Below are 21,890 nucleotides of genomic sequence, written 5' to 3'. Positions count from 1 at the left end.
TAGTACAAGTTTCCAAATCTCCACGACGACATGTTCAAGATTCAGCAAGATCTGCTGTTCTTGCTATTCTGGGGAAAAAAAAAAACTTGTTTGGACGAAATTTGAAATGTACTCCAAGTTTGACCTTTACATTCCATTCTATCTCATTATGCTTTTAGGTTGTTAGGAGCAAACAGGTTCAGAGAGGCTACAGGCGTTCCAGTTCTGTTCTAATCTCAGAATAAGCGTATAAGCAGTTTCGTGTTTATTTTTCAGCATTCTGCTACAGCATACAACATTCTTGCGACAAAAAGCACAAGCAAGAGCCTTATATACAAGGTTTACAGGGTGGAAAGTATACCACCAGGTTTTCAGTTGACATTGCAGGCATTACATTCTACTCATCCTTTCTTCTCTTCATGTTGACTAAGGCTTTGTAGTTCTGGAGCTCCCATGCGCAGGCCCTTCTCAAAGCTGCACATAATTAGAAGGCAAATTTATAGTAATGACATTTTTTTAAAATGGACAAAATTATAATGACATGGATCCACAATTTTACAGGTCAACTTGTTAGCAGTTATACCCAAAATAGAGATAAAAAAACAGAACATGAAGCCAGTAGATGCAAGAGAAACGGAAAATGACAGAAAAGCAACGTGTCAATGAAAAAGAGAAACATCCACGTCAGAAAACTACAAAAATTATTACTATGTACTCTCCGGTAGTTCTGTTATGGAGAGGTACCATTGTACATACTAGCAGAAAGAAGATCGGAAGACATTTTCTGCTATCATACCCGATCCATGTGCCTTTATGCATAATGAATGAATACATAATATTCAGAACCTCTTTTCAAAAAAAAAAAACCATAATATTCAGAACTAAGTGCAAAGGCAACGCCACTGTATGCATAATGAATGAATACATAATGTTTCAGAACTAATAGTGCAAAGGCAGTGCTACTGTATAAAAGAAACTAGGTGCTGATGAGTTTGTAAAAGAAAAAAACGCGCATGATTTGCATATGCGACTAGCCTATTTGTGGATAGATGTTTGATTGAAAATTATACTTTTTCCACGAGATATTTAACTACCTTACAAGTTTATATATTCTAGAATATACTACCTCCGTTTTTTAATAGATGATGCCGTTGACTTTTTTCTCACATATTTATTCAAAAATTTTATGCAAATGTATAAGATATAGATCATACTTAAAGTACTATGAGTGATTATAATTACGTAAATTTTTGTAAATATTGGTTTAGAAATTCAACAACTGGAAGTAAGATTTCATTAACTCAAGCTTTCATTAGTTCTGAAACTTCAATGCAAAATGAGTATGCTTTGAAAACTGCAAAGGAATCATAATATGTTAAAAAGGTAGTCAAACTTACTTTCAGGAATGTGCTCAAATGAGCTTGACATTGGATTCCACACAGATCATGACTTGTGTCACTGAAAGAACGATGAAAATGGTCACATGGAAGATTATGTGGAGCAAAGTAAACACTCAGTATCGCTAGTTGAATTGAACTTACACAATTTATCCATCAGCTGGGTCAAGCTCTGCAAATCCTCCCATAAAGTACAGAAATAAGGAACTCACGAGATCAGCAACAAAAGAGACTGCGTGGGCACATATCGTAATATATTGTGATGTCGCTGGGAAATCCTTAATTCCAAAGAATGAAATCTTTGATATTGAATTCGTTATCAAATTGACGAATCCATTTCTGCTGAAGACCGAGGCTTCCTGTCTGTCCTCAGGATCGATAACACAGAACCGAATGATGCACATAGCCACACAAAATCACCGGAGCAATTATTTTAATGACAAGCCACCTTTTGAACTCTCTGTTTTTCTTCTCTCTAGTTATGTGACAGCAATCTTTTGATTCCTTTCCCTCTTCACCTCCAAACAAGTATCTGGATAGCAGTAGCATTGACAGGTGGCTAGCAAATGATGAGAGCAGAGCCCATATCAAGCTCTTAAGCATCCTCCTCTTGGGCCTTCCAGAATTGCCCCTTTTGTCTGATGCTGCATTGACCTTTTCGTCTGATGCTGGCTTGGCAATTCCAAGAGCACCTGGACCAGTATCCACAGCCTTGGTGTCCATTCTTTGCCCATTCACACTTTCAATAGCCTGGCGAAAAGATAACTCACGTATTATATGAAAGGCAATCTTGCTTGCTGGATCTTCTGACATAGTCCCTGGCAACTGAACCATCTCTGGAGGCAGAGATGCCACCAACCTCTTCATAGCCTCCATGACCACTTCCCACTCCTCTTTCTCCACACTTGTTGAATTTTCCTCAACTATCTCCTCCTCTTTCTCCACAATTGTTGAATTTTCCTCAACTATCTCTCCACAGTAGGTGCAGCTGATGTCAATCTGAGCACTTGGTTCCTCTGGCGAAACAAAGGAGCATGAGATTACTAAATGTCATAATTTCTGTGATACAAGATACTGTCAAGCTCGTGTTTTTTGGCTTTCAGAATTATATAAATCAATGACATATAAAGCCAAATGGTACCTGATTAGAGAAACTCACCTGATATTGTGCATGTTCCCGTTTGTTCTATAATAGAGGCTTGATGATCTGAAACAAAGCACCGTGCTTTCTCGACCTTGGTCCTAGAACTGTTGCCTTCATCAACAAAATTTCTGCAACACAAGGAGATAATTAACAGCACAACAGAATAAGGAGCTGAATCATAAGGGAATAGTTCAAATATGCAGGGTAAAGATGACATGAGATGCTATTTAAAAGGACCAAACCAATCTATGGATAGAACTAAACACGATCATAGATTTTTCACAAAAAGTTAGTTAAGGCATTAGCTTTGTGACAGAAAAGTCTAGGGTAGATGAAGGAACTGGGTTTGATCGAATGACAACAGCAGGGTAGTCAAGATATCTTAGCAAACAAATGGAGGATGCTTTATACGAAAATTCTACAGATACTCCAGTGCCCTTTCTATTTTACTTACGAAGAAACTTCTGAAGATTTTGGTGGTACCAAGCAGTTACATCTTGAAGGCGCTAGAGATTTTGTATAACAGATCAGTAAGAAAGGAATAGCAGAGATGTTGGGTATATCACATGGATATGAAAATAGGTCAGGTTGAGGTCACCTACAAGCCACCTTTTGCACAAATTTCATACATGTATTACTTGAACTGCTTTATATAAGAGCATTTAGAATAAAAGGGGTGCCTGCTATATCTTGTATATCAATACACATAAAAAACATGAATGTGGTTCCACAAGAAAAGGACACAGAGTTGCTAAATATAACAATCATGTCACCACAGTTAGGAGAAAAATCCTACTACATGTAAGTATGGAAAGGGAGCAACTTAAGAGAAAATCAAGCATGCTTACTGATTTCTCCCAGCTTGCTGGTCCATCTGAAATTGATTGACAGAGTCCAAATTCTGCAAAGGAATTTATGTTGTTATGATCATCATAATACATGGAATAATACTATAATAGAACTGGAACATTTAGTCCATGTAGAATCAAGATTTAACTGGCATCACCTTGTTATATTCTGCATATCTATCATCTTGATCAAAGACACCACAAGAGGAAGCCTTTTTCAACTTATCCTGCCAAAAAGTGATGAGAAATCAGGAGATGAAAACAATCAATGTGACTTCAAGCAAAATTAGAAATGTAACACCAACCCGTATGTAGGCCTTCAAAATAGGCATGATGGCAGGACGGTAATCAAATGCACAGACTTCTGACAACATTTTCTTCATGTACTCAATTTCAGAATCAATCCTCAATATCTTAGCATCAATATAGTCAGTCTGCAAATTCAATGGCAAAAGATTAAAAATTAATTGCAATCCAAGAATTCGAGGAAAAGAAAGGGTCAAGTAAGAAACTAAGAATGAGACCTCAGTAAGGAAACAGTTAGGAGGTTCCTGTTCTGAAATCTTTCCATCATCAAGCTTACTCTTGTATGCATCTATTAGTGTGTCCCTGAAAGTCTTAATCTGCAATATGATCTGAACTCCACGTTGAAGACGTTTTTGTTTCATGCTCAACCATGATAACAGCATCCCTTCTTGCAGGGGTGTATAGAATAGCCATTTGAAGACATCATCTTCCATAATAGAACCATCAGTACTAGAAATGATTTTTCTTACATCCAGACAGAGGGTGTTAGTATCTTGAACGAGAGTAACAGCATCAAAAGAATCACTCCCATCTTCATCAAACTCAGGACTCTGCTCAAGTTCCCATGTATTGGCTAACGACAACTGATGCAGCAATTTATAGATCATTTCAAGATCTTCTGCACCTAGAAATGCAATGCTCAACATACCGGGCAACAGATAGGCTCTTCTTCCCACCCGAAGTCTTGAAAACGTGGTCAATTTGTTTGTAAGATCAGCAGAAAGGATCCTTAGATCTATGAGCTTGAAAACCACTTCCTGAATCTTCTGCATGATTGTTTTCCTTATCTCGGTATCTTCAAAATTAGTGTCATCCACTCCTCCTCTCATATACATGTTGCCTGGAAGCCAACTAAAGGTTTTTAATCCCCTTACATCATTGTCAGATATTCTCCTAGGTATAATTGGCTCAGATCTAGGCAGTTGTGGTAGATGTTCATTCTCGAGATGCAACAAGAAGCCTTCAGAATCTAGAAACATCCTCTCACAATTGGGACAAACCCAATATACCCAGGATTTTGTGTCTTGTATGAAGCTGATGGCATCAGATAATAAAGGAACTTGATGCAGCTCAAAAGGGGGTATACAGCCCCTATAATAAGTCATCTCCAATTCCTCAATCTCAACCGATAGAATTGCTGATTGCTCCAATTCACTCTTGTTATACCAAAAGGCCTTAGCGAGCTCAATGTTATTGGCTTCATCACAAAAATCTGATTCTAATTGTTCAAGCTCATTGCCTGAGGAAGGATTACAACCTTCCTCCTCTTGGTTATTGGTATTGACAGGAACCGCCATTATTGTCAACACTTGAAATACCCAGCAAGAAGTCACTGCTGATAAAACATCTCAAGATACTGTAGGTTGTAAGTATTTCATGCAAAAGGGAACACAGAGAAAACAACAAATCATTTTAAGGAATCATCTTGTTGATAAGTTAGAATTTGAGGTTCTGTGTTTGTGGAATACTGTACAACAAGAACGAGATTGTTCCTGACACTTGAAAGATCCGAGCAAGAAGTCACTGCTAATAAAATATCTCAAGACATTGTAGGTTCTAAATATGTCATGGAAAAGGGAACATAGAGGAAACAACAAATCATTTTGAGGAATCATCTTGTGATAAGTTAGGATTTGAGGTTTTGTGTTTGTGGGATATTGTATGTCAATAGCGAGATCAAGGTAGCATAAATGCCACAAGATAAATTTGTCCGCAGGAAGGGAAGAGATAATGATAACAATGAATAAGGATTTAAGCCTCCTTGGGAAATGCTGCAACAACAACAAGATCAAGGTGTCATGCAATAATGCCACAGCGAAGTCTAAGTTGTTCACATTACAGGAACAAAAAGTTTGAAGCAGAAATACCACTACAAGCATAAGACTAAGATGTTCGAAATGCCGTAGAAAGACAAAGCCACCAACCTGGAAGGCGCCAGAGGTGCGCGCAAGGTGTTCGCTGAAATGTCGCACTGCAGAATCCTTGTGCCCTGCCAAGAAAAAGACAACGAACATAGGAGATAAAGAAACTGGATCCCAGAGGTGAACGCGAGGGTTCTTGATGAAATTCCGAAGCAAGAGATAAGCGATCGATAACCTTTAGCAGCGCCACGAACAGGCGACGAGGCGCGAGCGAGACGTTCGTCGAAATGCCCCAAAGAATCCTAACCTGCCAAGAAAAAAGCGAGAACGAACAAAGGAGTTCAAGAAACTGGATGGGAGAGGCGAACGCGAGGATTTTCCATGAAATTCCGCAGCAAGAGATAAGCGATCAATAACCTTTAGCAGCGCCACAAACCGGGCGACGAGGCGCGCTCGAGACGTTCGTCGTAATGCCGCAGTGCCGCACCAATGAATCCTCCTAACCTGCCAACGAAAGGCGAGAACGAACTCCGACGAGTTCAAGAAACTGGATGGGAGAGGCGAACTCAAGGCATTCGATGAAATCCCGAAGCAAGAGATAAAGAGCGATCGATTACCTCTAACAGCGCCACGAACGGGGGGCGACGAGGCGCGCCGCGCCCGCGCTCCGGTCGCCGCGCGCAGCCGCGAAGGTTGAAGGGGAAAGCACCGCCACCGCCGCAGCCGAGAAGCCGCCACGAGGAGACGGCCGACGAAGCGCGCCGCGCCCGTGCTCCGGTCGCCGCGCGCAGCCGCGGAGGTTGGAGGGGAAAGCACCGCCACCGCCGCAGCCGAGAAGCCGCCCCGATCCCCCCAGCAAGGCGAACAGCGCGCCGCCCCCGCGCCTCGACGAAATGTGGCTTCTCGAGGCGGTTGGTTGTTCACGGGCTGATAGGGTTCGCGTCGCCGGGATTCTGCGAGGCGGCGAAGTAGTTGAAGTTGAAGAGCAAAGCCAGCGGGAGAGCGGCGACGAGAAGAACGAGGAGACTTGCCTGGCGTTTCGTACTATAGCACGAACATTAAAGCAATCGAAAGGCATCTTAATCCAGCCCATCTACATGTGTAAATTATGTATTTATATTATTCTTATAGAATTAAATGTTACTATCAAATATGTCTGTGCGTTGTAACGGGTTGAGCTAATTTAATTTGCACATATGTGTCGGTAGATAAATAATTAATTCCCATTGTTTTGTTTATTCATATGCTTATCCAAATCACTTATTACCAAATAAAAATTATTTATATGCAAATCTTTTTATATACGTGTTCTTAACGACTCAAAAATGGATACGATGGACACTCTAGCGTAAGAAAAAAAGGAAAGGAAGCTTAAGAAAATTCACATTTACCATTTATTTATTATAATCAATAATTTTGGATTAGGTAAATGCCAAAAAAAAATTGTGTGTGAAACACAATACATACGTAAACAATCATGTAAACGCACGTACACTTTACCCCTATGAACACCTATTATAACTAGACACACAAGGATACCAATGTCGATGGGTATGTCATGTATCACTGAAAGAATAATTAGTTGCAAATACGAATACCTAAGTCAAGTCTTGAGTGAACAAATTTCACCACCAAAACCTAATCAGTTAAGCTACGCTCACTTTTATGCCAAAACAAAGTTACCTAATAGCTTTCAATTAATAAAATTATAGATTATCTAGGTTTAAATTATTGATATCACAATTTTGACTATTCCCCCTGTTTTCTATTTAAACGAATTCCTTTTTTAATCAAAGTTTGAGCAATAAATTGTTCTATCATAGACATAATTCAGATTTACATTGATAAGATCTTTTTAAAAATAATAAATAAATAAAACATATATCAAACTTCAACAAAAAAAAAAGGAAAGTAAAACCATGTGAATTAAGCAAATGCAGCAGTAAAATAAAAAATTACACTTTGCATAGTAATCCACTTTTAATTTTAGTAATGTGTTAAAATGGCTGATTTTTTTTTAAAAAAAAAAACCTCAGACGACTGAAATTTAGCATTCTCTATAATGAGAATTGCAATAGAACGTTCCTCGGAAACCAAACATCGAAGGTTTCGTTCACTGGATGATGGAAACAATTCAAGTCAGCGACAGCAAGGGAAATGCTGCATAAATGTGCCATCATTAGCAAAGGATATAATCAGCAGACAAGAACTTTCATCTTTAGTTTGGTCAATATAACACAGGGAAGCGTGATAACAATAACATTTGACTCATGACATAAGCAGTTCCATGTTTACTTTCACAGAAAGAAAGTATTCTGCTACAACATACAACTTCATTGCCGACAAACAGCACAAACAAGAGCTATGCATGGAGGATTACAGAGTGGTAGGTCCAAACCTAACATAATCTATATCACCCGGTTTTCGGTAACATTTTACGCCCATTACTTTCTACCCATTCTTTTCTTCGTGTTTCCATCTAGCAGTTGGTGTCATATACAGCCAGGCCTTGTAGTTCTGGACCTTCCAAGCGTGGGTTCTTCTCAAAGCTGCACGTAATCAGAATGTGCATAATGGGCATAGGTCAACTTGTTGATACTTATAACCAAAACAGGAATCATCGACACTGAACATTAATTAAGCCACCGAGGGCAATAACTAGATATAAGAGAAACAGGAAATGGAATGCAAGCAAGATGCATCACTGCAAAAGGAGAAAACATCCACGCAGGACAGAAGTCTACAGAAACTAAGACTATATATACTTGCTCATAAAGATCAGAAGACAGACTTGTAAACATCCTACCTATGTGTCTTTATCAATAGAGAAATACAGAATACTCAGAAGGTTGCCTAGAAACATGCAAGCACAAGGGGAGGCAAAGCAAGCGCATTGGATGGATCAACTATTAAACCGCTCTCGAATTTAACGCAGAGCCACTAGGTGAGCTGCTTCATACTGTGATATACCTCTCTCTACTATATTGTGTTGGTGATGGTGAGTCTGCCAATGCGTGTGTTCAAGATGTTTTTCGACAATGGAATTCAATCCAGCCTCCAAAATGTGTAAGATGGTATATTCTCTAGATAAACAGATTGCTTGGGTATGTGGCTAGGCTATTTCTGGATTGATGTTTGATTGAAAATATTTTTTTCCAAGCAATGGATAAATCTTTTTGACTTTATATTTTGTAATGTTATTTCAAGTCCCTTGCAACACAAGGGCATTTGGCTAAAAGTTATTCCTAGAAAGACCCAATAAACAATGATAGATCTCACGTGTGCCCTTTCAAATTACAGGCCATATCCTAAAAAAATCTAGAAGATAGGGATGATACACTATATTACTACAAAGTAGTCAACCAGAATAATGGAACAATAATAAAGTATTTGCCACAGTGGGAAGGGCCTCCCCAAAACACTAATGAGTAATGAGTGAAAAATAATTCCTCACGAGTATTTTGTTTGTTAACTTGTTATCAAGGAAACATTGAATATACGTACAAATGAATATGAAATACAGAAGGAAATACGATGTAATGATGATGAAATGGCAGGGATCAGAAAGAAACCTTACTTATGGGGCTATGGGCATGAAATGTTTAGTATAGGATCCTCATATTGGCCACCAACATTAAATTCCTAGTTTAATTTACCTTATGGAAGTATTGATTACGACACTAACAAACTTGTGTCAGAATTTGTTTTGGGCTACCATTAGTTTTGAAATTTAATATAAAATGATAATGACTTTAATACTGCTGAAGAAATCATAATAGTATCACAAAGGCAGTCAAACTTACTTGCTTAGGGGAATGTGCTCAAATGGTCCTGATGTAGGAATTGTTCCACACAGATCATTGCTTGAAACATCACTGAAAGAACAAGGGGGTAAAATTTATCACATTCAAGATTGTTTGCAGCCAAGCACTCAGCACCAGGAATTGTACTTACACAACTTTAAGACTAGATATTCCGGCCAGTTCCCTTGGGATTGGCCCAGTCAAGCGATTGCCATTGAGCCGCCTTCAAAGCATAATAATGTGTTAGAAAGATAGAATGCATAAGTCAACAAACCACCAGAAAATTCAAACAAGCTGAAGGTAAAGTTTTAAAGACATCAATATGCATTCCCGCTTATTTCTTATAAAGCATGAACAGGGACTAACGAAGTTAAATCAGAAAATAGCCATGATAGAAATAGTTTGTGTAGGTGTTTGCTCGCAAATGATGAAGAGGCAGCAAAGATAAAAGAGAGTATGGATCAATAAACCTATATGATATACACGTATTTATTTTGAAGTAAGAATGTAAAACCACAGGCATTGTAGTTTGAAATGGAGGAAGTATGCAGAATGTGCATATACAGCATGAAATCAATAGCTAACATGTGAGAACTTAGAACTATTTTACAATGAGATCATTTGAATAACACAAACTTACAAGAATACAAGGGACGTTAATTTCCCAAGTGTTGGAGGTATAGTCCCAGAAATGTTGTTCTTGTACAGGTCCAAGCTTATAAGATTCTTCAAATTACCAAGTTCCGATGGGATCGTTCCTTGAATATTATTCTTGTATAGCTCCCTGTTCCAATGCTGACGGTTAATACTACCAAAGTGCATCAATATAAATTATGCGAATAACTAACAATCATACATTAAACTAAACAAAACTTCAATACATCATTCTCAGACATCACAAACTGTATGAGAATAGAACTTGACAGATATCTTGGAGATAAAAGAAAACGGATCTTACATAAATGTTCAACCATAGAATATGCATAAAAGTATAAAACCATGTCACAATATCATGTTTTAGGAGTGCGGTGGGAAGGACATGAGATGGTATCTTATCTACCTCAATCACTAAACTATGTCATATTAGAAGTAAAACAAAATAATTGAGAAGAACTAGCAAAGAATCAAACCACATGGGCAAGAAAAGCTTACAGATATTGCAGATGATCCAACTTTCCAAGCTCAGGCACCAGATGACCAGATAAGTTCAAATTCCCAAGATCCCTGTTAGAAGAGGGATGTATTCCAAGAAAACAATTAGAAGAAGATGTTCTTGAGAAATAATTCAACTTCATATACAATACAAGGAACTGGCCATAGATTTTGACCACACTGAAAAAGATTAATAGTAAAGTGGATTGTTTTTTTACTTCATGAACTGACGCACAGTAAGTGTTTTGGAGGTTTGGACTTTGGAACACAAATGACAGACAGAAGAAATGAAAGCTGTGAAAGTTCAAATGGGTAAGCAATTGAAGCTAAAATTTTCTCTAGCCTTTGGTCCTTATCATTCCTCTCACATCTAAATTCTTCAACCATAACACCCCAACCGCCCAACCAACCAAGAAACCTAATAACACTCTCATTAAAAGAGATACATCTATCTGATTCTTGTCATGTTTCAATTTGCTCAGGACCATTCCAATTTTTCCTCGGTCCAATAATAAAAAAAGCGCACTTGCCTTTTGAGTAAAACTGTAAAGCCATATCACGGCATAGTCACACAATCTCAACAAGTTCCATGGCAAAATTCTTACAAAATCTAGTACATCCTAGTAAAACTCTAAAAAGGCTGCCTCGTGGATCGGTTTCTCCTCTCATCAACGAACTACAGCTCTACTAGTCTTCTAGATCAACGCGGCCGCAACGGAATCGACTGCTCATCCAAACACGGCTTGCCTCGCGATCCAGTTCCCCCAAACACCCAAAAGTACCCAACTCGAGCCTACGCGTACAGTACAGCGCAGCGCGAGGAGAGGGAGGGAGGGAGAGGGTCGCTCACAGGCGCGTGACGCGGTTGTCGCGGTCGCAGGTGACGTGGAACCAGGTGCAGGGGTTGACGAGCGTGGGGTCCCAGCTCTGCAGCACCCCGCCGGGGTCCCTGAGGCTCCGCCGCAGCGCCGACAGCGCGTCGCCCTCGGAGTTCGCCCCCGCCATCGCCACCACCACCGCCGCCGCCACCATCGCCACCACCCCCAGCGCCCCCGCCCCCATCCCTCCCGGATCTGGACGCGCACGAGGCAGGGCAGAGAGACGAGGCGAAGAGGAGGAACACGAGGAAGGGGGAAGAGGAGTAGTAGCAGCAGCAACAACACCACCACCACCACCACCTGCCGCTGCTCGGCTGGCGCTGGTGGTGTAGGGCGACTTTTTGTATTGCTCCGCGTGTACTCGTGTCGCGTGCGCGTTCGCGAAGAGAGAATGGCCGTAGTGGAGGGGATGGCTCGCTCGGTGGGTTGGGTTGGGTTTGGTTTGGGTGCTTTGCCTGCTTGGGCCACACCGATCCGCCCCCTCGCCGTGTGCAGCGGGGGGAGGCAGCGTGCGCTGGAAAGCGCGGTGGCGGGCGGGCGATCGGTCGGTTGACTTTGCCGAGTCCGCTCCTCGGTCGTTTTCGCTTCTTCGATTGACGCCGTCACGCCGGGGGCTTTGAGCAGCTAGCTTCTCCCTCACAAAAAAGGCCTTTGTGTTGTGTCGCGTGGACCAGTGCCACCAACACGTTGCCATCGGCGGCTACAGCCTAGGCAAAAAAAACTCGGCATCTTGGGCCTACGAAGAATGGACGTGCGTGTGCTACCAGTGGATTGGAGGGAATGTGGCGCGTCGTAATTAGTATGGCTGCTAAAGTGCAGAGTTGAAATCGCTTGCGAATTTTGGAGTGAGATCGAGGGTCACCTCTTTTGCTCTACAACTACAACGTATATGTTCTTGCCGAAATTTAAATCTTAAAAGTTATTTTTTAAATTGATTTTGAGGTTTTTTCCACTGTAATTTCTTTTTGACATTGGTGTTTAAATCATTAGAGGCCTGTTCATTTTGATGCTATTTTCAACTATACCATTTTTTAGCAACTTGCAAAAAGATAATCTATGTTTAGTTTGTTGTCAAATTTAGTAAATATATAACAAATCCTGTCAAAATTTTAGCAATATTATTATCTTGCCAAAATTTGTTATTTTGGCTATAATCTAAACATGACTTAGGAACATATATTTAGTATGGTTGTTAAAGTGAAAAGTTAAAATTGCATGCGGATTTTGGAGTGCGATCCAGACTATATATATATATGGCTAAAAGAAGCATAGTTGTGCACTTTTTTTTGTCTCTCTCTAGGTGTACAAAGAGATGTATTTCATGTGAAAGATACTCTTGGATATATTTTGCATTATCATCTTCTACTTTTTGGTGAGTTGGAGCATTTCCACCACTACCTCGAACGGCTGGGTAAATGATAAATCTACTTACTCCCTCTATTTAAAAAAAACTCAACCTAGTATTGAGTGTGATATTTTCTAAACGAATCAAGACATACTCCTGTCCAGATTCGTTATACCAGAAAACGTTCCATCCAATACTAGGGTAGTGTTTAGCTCCCTTCAAACTTCCAAAAAAAAATCCGTCACATCAAATGTTTGGACAAATGTATGAAGCATAAAATGTGGATGAAAAAACCCAATTGCACAGTTTGCATGTAAATTGCGAGATGAATCTTTTGAGCCTAATTACGTCATGATTTGACAATGTGATGCTGCAGTAAACATTTGCTAATGACGGATTAATTAGCCTTAATAAATTCGCCTCGCAGTTTACAGGCGGAATCTGTAATTTGTTTTGTTATTAGTCTACGTTTAATACTTCAACTATGTGTCCGTATACTTAAAAAAGATTAGCACACGAACTAAATATGGTCTAGGTTGGATTTTTTTTGGACGGAAGGACTACGTTATACATAGTGAGGATGACAAGAGAGACAAGAAGGAAAGGAGATTCGACGGCAACTAGGCGTACTGGCACTGAGACGTCGATGTCAGGCACCATCTTTGCTGGTTTTATGGGGTTTGTTTCCTCGCTTTTGAACCCCACTTTGCATTGCACGCACCGGAGAAAACACTACAATTTCCTTGTCTGGCTTACATAGGCTCGTCGCTCGGCTGAAATGTCAAAAGGGAACCCCCGGGAATCTCCTTTCCATTTTACAATAGTAGTACAATCGATGTCCATGTTTTTCACGTATACCTTTCGCAACACAGCTCTTAGATTCGGAGCAGCACTCGCAGTTCGCGCACTCCCTCATTATTATTCGACCTAACTTAGGAACCTTGAATTTTAGTAGAGTAGGATGTAGCAAACGAACGCCGCACCGAATCGCCGATGCGAAGACAGCGCAGCGCCATGAACCTTTCCCCGTCTCCACCCATCGATCGATCTGTTAGAGTATATGATAGTTAGAGTCATATTAGGATAACATTGATTTGTGTAGACTCCTTTCATATCTGTAATCCTTTCTTATCTCCTCCGCGTGTACTCCTATATATACCGGCCCCCTGAGGCTATGTTAGAGTATATTTGCGCGGCCCGCTGCGCTTGGTGGCCCAAACGACTGAACGCCCAACGGAATCCAAGCCCCTCGCTGTCGCCGCACGCGGGGAGGGAGGGTGCGTGCCGCATGTGGCGGATGATCGGATGGATGGCGTGCAAACGGCCAACGCCGCTAAGACCGGGGATGGTGTGTATGGGGTGTTACGGCAACGTGAGCTAGGCGTGCAAGGGTGGGCGACCGCGCGCGGCAGATGGTGTGTGATACGTACGTGCGCGCACGCGCACGGTATGTGTAAAGTCCAGGCCCGGCTCGGCCTCCCAATCCCCAGAACACGGAGGGGAGAGAATTCCGTGTGGATTTCGGTTCGCATTGCGCTCGGTGCTGTGAGGAGCACCTTTTGCTCTGGTTGAGATTCGAGATGAGGACAAGAGGTGGGATGGACGTACAGGTAGCTAGCGCGGTAGCGCCTTTTGGACGCAGGATGTGTTATGATGGTTAGGCTGGGCCAGCCTGCTTAGAACATATGCCATCGATCTGATTCATGCGCGACTGAGGGACCAAGGAATAAGTTCACCGGAGGTCCCTTGACTTAACATCGAGATTTTGTGAGGTCCCTTAACCACAAACCAGAAATGTGTATTCCAAAACTCACACAAACCGTGCACTCAAGGTTCTATCGCAGTATATATAGGTGGTTTCGCTGACGTGGCATCCTAGTCAGCAAAAGAAATAAAAAAAGTATGTGGGGCCCACATGTAAGTGAGAGAATGATGTGGGCCCCACATCTCTCTTTGTTTTCTTTCTTCTTTCTCTTCTTGTCTCCTTGCTTCTCTTCTCGCTGACAGCAGCGGCGGCGACGCTCTTTCCTACCGCGTGCAGCGGCGGCGACCTCCCCTACCGCGAGCAGCGGCGGCGATGCTCTTCCCCACCGCATGCGTCAGCGGTGCCCTCGCCTTCCACGAGCTACACCGGCGGTCGCTCCCTTCCCCACCGCGTACGGCGGCGGCGGCGGCAACTTCCCGTGGAAGAGGGGGAAGGGGAGGCCGGCGATCCGGAGGGGGAAGAGGAGGTCACCGTGGGAGTGGGGGAAGGGGAGGCCGGCGAGCTAGAGGGGGAAGAGGAACGACGTGCCACTCGATTCTGCACATTCCAAGCGAGACATACGATAGACGAAGGAAGCGCCCACCCAGCAGGAGGGCTCCGTCCAGTGGCGACTTCCATCTAGCTTTGGCTCTTTTCCAGCTTTTCTTGAAAGCAGCTCGCACTCACCGGTCCAGGGGGCCGAGTCATACTATCCCCAAAAACCCACCACCTGCTGTCAAGTACTCCTCTTAGGAGGGTATACCAAAGTGGGGGTGCATAGTGCCGCTTGACCAGTCCGACGTCCTAGAGAAGAAGGGCTGGGAGGTATATTTTAAAGCCATCATTGCTGTGGGAACCTTAACTTGTCTTACTATAGCCGCAATAGCATTCTGAAGCTCTATCATCTTACTCGAGCATCCAACTGAATTTATTATTGTTATGATGATAAAAAAAAACTATATCTAGTCTGTGATGCGGATTTGGGCACGAGTGGTTGATCTTCGCGGGCCGTGAATGGCCATGGAAAGGAGTATTGATGTCAATATGTTCGATCGAGAAGATTGGACGATGAAACACGGATTGTAGCCTACATAACCTACCTACCTAGACCAAGGGAAGAAGGTATCAGATCACTGTAGTTCTAGTGAATGATCCATCAATAAGATCAAGCTGGAAGGTCTATCTTGAGTTCAGTTTCTGTCAACGATGAAAGAAAGTAAATGAAGTATATTCTCAAATCAAGTCAACAAGTCAATATGTATGTGTCTCTATTCTAAGAAAAAGAAGAAGGCACCACCACCGAGAACTGACTACACAACCGAGAAGCATGTCAGCCTTCGTTATTCAATCAACTCTAATTTAGTACTAGTACGATCAAGAAAAGTGATGTCTCGGGAAGTGCTTCGACAACAATTCGTTGGCCTAAAACAAGGGAGTGGTACTGTTCAGGACTACAATATGAAATGCGTCCCTGTAGCTCCAAGGGCTCCATCGGAGCTTTTCTCTTGCCTTTAGTAAGCTCCCAGTCTACCTTCAGTGGCCCCAGGCGGATAAGCGTAGATTTGGCGGCTATAGACTCAAAAGGCACAGACAGGCTGCTGGTACTATTTTTTTAGCTAACTAAAGTCCAACTTCCTTTGCCGAAAGAGGATGAAACGGACCACGGGAATGTGCTTCTCTCGTACGCTAGTACGCTAGGGAATGTGCTTCGGCTTCAGCCTGCTACTTTTTTGATTGGTGACTAAACTACTAAATGCTGCCAATATCTACATGCTCCCACTTCATTGCACTGGACAGCCGTTAAGCGCATATTGAGATGCAGCCTGATTGAACCTTACAATGAATCAACTATTCCCATAATAAGCAAGTTGGCCTAAACCTTTGGGTGGGCTCCGCAGAATGAACAACCAGTAAGTTCAGTCTCTTATTTCGAAGTTCGCTGTGCTCCCCAGTGAAATTGAATTCTCCGTGAAGATGCGAGAACCACTTAAATGGAGGAATCTATTGTATTTCTGCCTTTGTTCCCCATAGCAACTGGGTCTAAGCTGCTTGTGGTCAAATCTGCCGCCACTGGGTGGCCGCTGGGGAAACACAGCCCGGCCGCCTCAAAGTCCAGAGGAAAGGAAGATTGTTTCACGCCTGCATAGACAAGTAAGTCTACCACGAACCCCTGTCCCTACCAAGTAGAAAGCTACAAACTCTATAGGTTGCGTTAGCTATACGAGCAAATTGGTTGTTTCGAGCACTGGAATTGGCACAATATCACGAAGTGGCCGCATTCGCTCAATTTGGGTCAGAAATTCTAGAGAATAGCTCCGATCAACCCATTTTAGTTTGGTTTTGAGTTAGCGTAAGGCCGAGGTACCAGAGGATAGCCTTTAGGATATCCGTCGGTAGAAGAGTAGTTCATTTCCTATAAAGTGTAGCGAGTTTTCTCCCTTTTCACATAATCGAGAAAAAAAGGAAAAGTTACCCTATGCCTGTTCCTGGATAAGTAGATTTTCTACCAACCAAGTAGAATCAGCCTGAGAATCAGCAGCTGAGAATGCTGGCAAATCATAACATTAACTACGCCATTCTTGAGCGCCAATCAGTATCCTCCTAGATTCTCAGTCAAATCGAGATTGTGTGGGTGTTCAGTATCACAATCCCTGTATTCTAGGTTCTGGCTGCCTACACACATCATAACTCACAGCCGATATTTACAAGCTTTTTTGGCTAGAACTTTTTCACAGCCTAAATGTAAAGCGGAACATGAAGCTTACCACCCACAAACAGATGTTCCACGGGTTCAGAAACCTCTGGCAAGGCGATTCATGATGGATTCCTCTCCTCTAGTTGGTCTATTTCTCGAGGATGTAGGCCAGATACCGAACCTCGTTAACAAAACAAATATCGTCTATCCGGTCTTGCCTGCTGCTTGACGGTCCCCCATAATACGCTAAGTTGGGGACTTTTTAGTCCATTTTTTCCAAGAGTCTCCGCTAGTTGAACCGCGTCCAGTAGACTCCACGATCTACGATTATCAAAATCTTCTTATAGAAGTCTAGTTATTTCTTCTTTTAGAAAAGGAAGTCTTTTTTTTGACCAGGGAACGGGAGCATAGCAAGTAGCTATATACAAGAAATAGGGAATGAGGGGGCAAGGATAGCGGTAGCTGGGGCAAAGCCCGCTTTCTTCGCGGAGCGAATGAGAGGCTGATTCCTACCACTCCTATCTACATAACTGCTCCAGAGAAGGGAAGGCAAAAGGAAGTCGATCTTGTCTTACGGCCCTGGATCGGTTGGTTCCGAATGCGCTAACACGCAACGGCTTTCGCGCTAGTTGCTCAAAAAATCGTATAAAAATAAAGCAATGCTGAGGCTTGGCAGGATGGGAGTTAATTAGGGTCGATGGAGCAGGAAAGAGTTTGTTATTCGCTATTGGCTTAGTACGGAAAGGAAGCTGGGCTGAGGCGAACAAGACGTCCAATTTCTAAGGAATCAAGATATCCTCTCGTTCCGGTATAAATAGTAGCTATCTGCTCTTCCACTGGGAGAGGGTTTGATTGGGATTGTTTAAGCAATTCTCGACATAAGATTGAAAGATCCAAACCTTCCTCTTCGGAGCGGAAACGGACGTGGCCAAAACATATAAAAAAAGATCGGCCTAGTCGCTCCAGATGTTTCAGTTCGCTAAGTTTGAAAAGTCCAAAGAGCGCAGACTAGCCACTCTTTCTATGCGTCTTTCTTTTTCTTGGAGGACCTTCCCACAACACACACGCGGCGCTAAGGTTCCCGTGGCTTTTATGACTCTATTGACCGTAGGCCAACGTTTGACTTCCTGGAAAAGAGTGATAGCGCCCTGTCTGGACCTTTTCTCGAAAAACTCCGGATCCCGAGAAGTTTTTAAGATGGTGCCTACGGAGTTTGACAAAGTCATCAATTGGGTCAATGCAGAAAGAAATGTTGCGTGATCAAGTTAAACAAAATGGAAAAAAGGAAGCTATAACCAAGTAGTACTGGGAACGACTCTTGATAAAATCTAGTCAAGATCCAATTGACGGTCACAGAACCACTACGGGATAGTCCATGAGACAAGATCGCTCAGGCTAGACCTTGTTCCGGTCTTACCCTCCCTCGAGTCCGATCTCGGGAGGGCGCTTGGGCAGGGCCTATTCCCAGGTGCTTGATGACCTATACCACTAATCACCACCTAAGTTTGGTATCCCGGCCCCTCCCGGTAGCAAGGCACCATTTAACTCCTTTAATTAATTTTCATTTAGGTAAAGAAGTGCTTATAGTACATACACATGAGACAACTCTATTCCCTATTGGAGAAAGGTCGTGGATTTAACGTTTCAATTTGGGCAAGAGGGCCCTGGTTATGTCGCAAAAGATGACATTCTAAGTTTTCCTCCTCTCCGGTCTGCATGCAAGTACTTCCCGGATAGGTGCAGAAGCACACACATGGGGAGTGGATTCAATTAGTATTGCGCTCACAAAAGGAATAGGAATAAGCCTCAATAGCTAGTTGGTGAGGCAATAGCTTACCAAGACGATGATCAGTAGCTGGTCCAAGAGGATGATCATTTTTTTTCAAGTCAGCTTAAGAGGTTCAAAAGAAAAGTCACTCTCCTCCCCTCTAACAGACAGGTTTGAAACTCGTGAAGCCTCTGCTAACGGCTCTGGTTGAGAGTCTCCCTCCTTTTCAGTCCGATGCGTTTGAGCAGTAGTCGTTCCCATCCTCTTGGGAATATCTACACGAGTACTCATTTTGCAGGATCAACCCCAGCGTCAAGAAATTGGTTAATCGGTAAAGATACATGGATTTGGTGCCCCGCCCAAGAAAGAGACCCAAGGTATGTCTCTTGTCTCTTTGAGACCGGGGATTTCCCAACTGTTCAGGCCCATTCTCAACATCCATTCTACTATGATCACATCGACGTCATATTTCGAATCCTTCTTTGCTTGTGGGACTCCGACCCTCTGAAACTCTCCTTTCCTATTTACATAACAAATCCTATGGTAGGTCGCAAATTGGGGGAATTCGTACCAACTCGGCATTTCACGAGTTATGAAAGTGCAAGAAAGGAAACTTTCCTGTTCATCCTACTGCATAGGCAAGATCTCATCCTTCGGCGTCGAGTCGTGGAGACTTGACTTTGCTCGTCATGCTTTTCTTTCGCAGCTCTTTAGTAGCATCCAAATGTGCAAATGTTGTGGCAGGAGCAGGGTCGGTCAAATCGTCCGTAGGTACATAAACCGCTTGGATCGAAGTTATAGATCCCTTTTTAGTAGAAGTAATTCTTTCTTGCAAAGAACCCATTTCTGGGAAAGCAGTAGTTAGTTCAGTAGAGAATGCATTCCCGGGACTAGTTGATCGAGCGGTGACTTACCCATTTCGACGTGAAGCATCGGCTTGTGATCCTAAATCTACGAATGGGAGATCCTATAAAATGAAGAGCGGTTCGTAAACAAATTAGTGTCTTGTCTGAATCGAGAATAGCAATTCCACTTCTGGAACCACAGATATAGACATTGAAATGGTGAGCATCTACCATGCCGTTCATTTACCAACGAACTCTATTTTGCATATTTCATTCTCACATTGCGAAATCCCCTCTTCTCTCCCCTCCCCATACCCATCAACTACTAGGTTGCGGAGAGGGCTGCTCGCCTTTCCTTTTGACGGCTTGGCTTCCTATCGCTCCTATGTAGTGGTCGGCCTTAAAAGTATCTTTTCCAAGACCCCACATATAATCTCCTATGGGGATCAGTCGGAGCACGTAGGAATGCCGACCACAACAATAGGTAGCGAGGGATTGTTACCTAGTTGCGTCTGTAGCCTTCCCTGTTTTGAGAATCTCATATTGCTTCGTAGGATGTGTGTCTCACATGAAAGATAAGAAAAAATCCATTCTTCATGGTCGCCAATAGGGGGGAAGGAGAATGTCCAATAGGGGGAAGTAGAATGCTCAGTCCGAAGTGGTATGCTTAACCGCATCCAGTTCTTATAGTTTATCTGTGTTCAGTCAAATCTGCGAACTCGACTAGATATTCTGCACATTCCGCGGATCCTACTCTGGAAACAGAAATACGACCACTTCAATCTTTCTGGGCTGGCATAGGTCAAAGGAAAAGAGGAGGCAAGCCCCCCCATCTTCCGCATATCTTGCTCATCCGACATGGCATGAATCACCGAACCCACACTCAGGAAGAGTAATGCTTTGAAAAACGCGTGATTCATTAAGTGAAAGACAAAACATTGACACACGCACCTTCTTTCTAGGTAATTGAATAGAAAAGTGACGGTCTCATTAGCGGCCTAGGAGTGAATGTGGAAGCTTAACACTAGCAACGGGCAGAACAGTTGGTAAAGGAGATCATTGGCACTATGGCGCATGTATGTTGAGTTCTTGAAGCATTGCCGATATCGATATATATTTCTTTGCATGGGATAGTAGAAGAATGCTGGAAGAAGAGGAAAGTTGTTTCCTGTATTATCCCGTGCAACAATTTCTGCACCCGCAACTCCATCCTGCAAGTTCAGTGCTCCATCAGTGTTCAGTTTCATCCATCCAGTATGTCCCCCCTCGATTCCCGACATGCTATGATACCCCAGGGTGGGTAGGAGTGGGTCGAGTCCGTATCACCACGGAACAACTGCAGCGTCCGGAGGGGCTGCCCCTTCTTCTTCAATTTATCTGGCTTATGCGGCCGAACACGCATCTTTCCTAAAAGCAATTTCTGAGGAGCTTTACCGGAGAGTAGGGGAACAAATCAACTTAAAGAGTCCCCTGGACGAGGAGAATATAAGGGAAATATAATCAGATCTTTGACGATCCAGTATTAGCTAGCAAGTGTATGGACTCAGACTTTGATGACTCTCCTCTCCCCCGCCGCTCAACGTGTAGCCCACCATGTCAACGCCCACTTCTTTCACTTTTTTCCCCACCACATGTCCGAGGTCGAGTCTGGGGAGGCGGTGACAGCTGGGGCGGTGAGGAGGCGACGGCGACACAGCACGGCTATGGGGGTGGCGACGAGGCGGCCTCAGCTGGGGTCAGCCGTCACGCGCGAAGAAGGCCGGTAGCGGTGGGAGGGCGCGAACGGCGTCGGTGAAGGGATGGAGGAGGGCGCGACGAGGTCGGTGGGGTTGATGGCGTGCGTAGAGTCGGCAGCGCTCGTGATGGGCATCCACCGTCCCACCCACCGCCGTGCACATGGAGTAGCATACCGGAAGACCTAGGTCGGCCGTCTCTCTCCGCCTCTCCCGCTGGTACCGCCCCTGCTCTGCGCGCCGCTCCTCTCTCCTCCGCCGCGCCGCGCGCCGTTCCTCTCCGCCGCCGAGCTCGCCGTCTGCCGGCCGTCTCTCTCCACCTCTCCCCCTATTGTCGCTCCTGCTCCGTCGTCGGCCGCCTCACGCCAAGTCTTCCGCCGCGCCTGCTCGA

The 21,890-nt window shown here is 43.4% G+C and overlaps 2 protein-coding genes and 1 long non-coding RNA gene across 3 annotated transcripts; all 3 read right to left on the bottom strand.

Moving 5' to 3' along the window:
* Positions 1 to 232: 232 nt before the first annotated feature.
* LOC127776297 (uncharacterized) lies at positions 233 to 4,974 on the bottom strand. Its single transcript, XM_052302659.1, has 8 exons — positions 3,893 to 4,974; positions 3,674 to 3,802; positions 3,527 to 3,595; positions 3,369 to 3,421; positions 2,536 to 2,648; positions 1,521 to 2,392; positions 1,377 to 1,437; positions 233 to 453 (listed from the first exon to the last, which is right to left on the bottom strand). The coding sequence occupies exons 1-6, from the start codon at positions 4,970 to 4,972 to the stop codon at positions 1,746 to 1,748; spliced, it is 2,091 nt and encodes a 696-aa protein (XP_052158619.1). The 5' UTR covers positions 4,973 to 4,974; the 3' UTR covers positions 233 to 453; positions 1,377 to 1,437; positions 1,521 to 1,745.
* Positions 4,975 to 5,770: 796 nt separating this feature from the next.
* LOC127776424 (uncharacterized) lies at positions 5,771 to 6,271 on the bottom strand. The gene is made up of 3 exons (XR_008018159.1): positions 6,154 to 6,271; positions 5,954 to 6,040; positions 5,771 to 5,843 (listed from the first exon to the last, which is right to left on the bottom strand). It is a non-coding gene; the product is annotated as an uncharacterized LOC127776424 (long non-coding RNA).
* Positions 6,272 to 7,728: 1,457 nt separating this feature from the next.
* LOC127776384 (leucine-rich repeat protein 1) lies at positions 7,729 to 11,726 on the bottom strand. The gene is made up of 6 exons (XM_052302741.1): positions 11,342 to 11,726; positions 10,492 to 10,563; positions 9,980 to 10,123; positions 9,491 to 9,562; positions 9,340 to 9,411; positions 7,729 to 8,085 (listed from the first exon to the last, which is right to left on the bottom strand). Exons 1-6 carry the CDS (start codon positions 11,551 to 11,553, stop codon positions 8,016 to 8,018), a joined length of 642 nt encoding a protein of 213 aa, XP_052158701.1. The 5' UTR covers positions 11,554 to 11,726; the 3' UTR covers positions 7,729 to 8,015.
* Positions 11,727 to 21,890: the final 10,164 nt, after the last annotated feature.

This window comes from Oryza glaberrima, chromosome 1 (genome assembly GCF_000147395.1).
Source record: "Oryza glaberrima chromosome 1, OglaRS2, whole genome shotgun sequence".
NCBI classification, from domain to species: Eukaryota; Viridiplantae; Streptophyta; class Magnoliopsida; order Poales; family Poaceae; genus Oryza; species Oryza glaberrima.
Note: the sequence above shows the minus strand (reverse complement) of the source record. Positions and strands in the feature narration are given on the sequence as shown.

Coding starts and splice junctions, on each gene's coding strand:
- LOC127776384 (XM_052302741.1), bottom strand. CDS start 11,553: ATGGGGGCGGGGGCGCTGGGGGTGGTGGCGATGGTGGCGGCGGCGGTG. Junction 9,412..9,490: donor ATATCTAGTCTTAAAGTTGT/GTAAGTACAATT, acceptor TTGTTCTTTCAG/TGATGTTTCAAGCAATGATC. Junction 8,086..9,339: donor GAGCACATTCCCCTAAGCAA/GTAAGTTTGACT, acceptor GATTACGTGCAG/CTTTGAGAAGAACCCACGCT.
- LOC127776297 (XM_052302659.1), bottom strand. CDS start 4,972: ATGGCGGTTCCTGTCAATACCAATAACCAAGAGGAGGAAGGTTGTAAT. Junction 3,803..3,892: donor CTAACTGTTTCCTTACTGAG/GTCTCATTCTTA, acceptor TTGAATTTGCAG/ACTGACTATATTGATGCTAA. Junction 2,393..2,535: donor GGGAACATGCACAATATCAG/GTGAGTTTCTCT, acceptor TTGTTTCGCCAG/AGGAACCAAGTGCTCAGATT.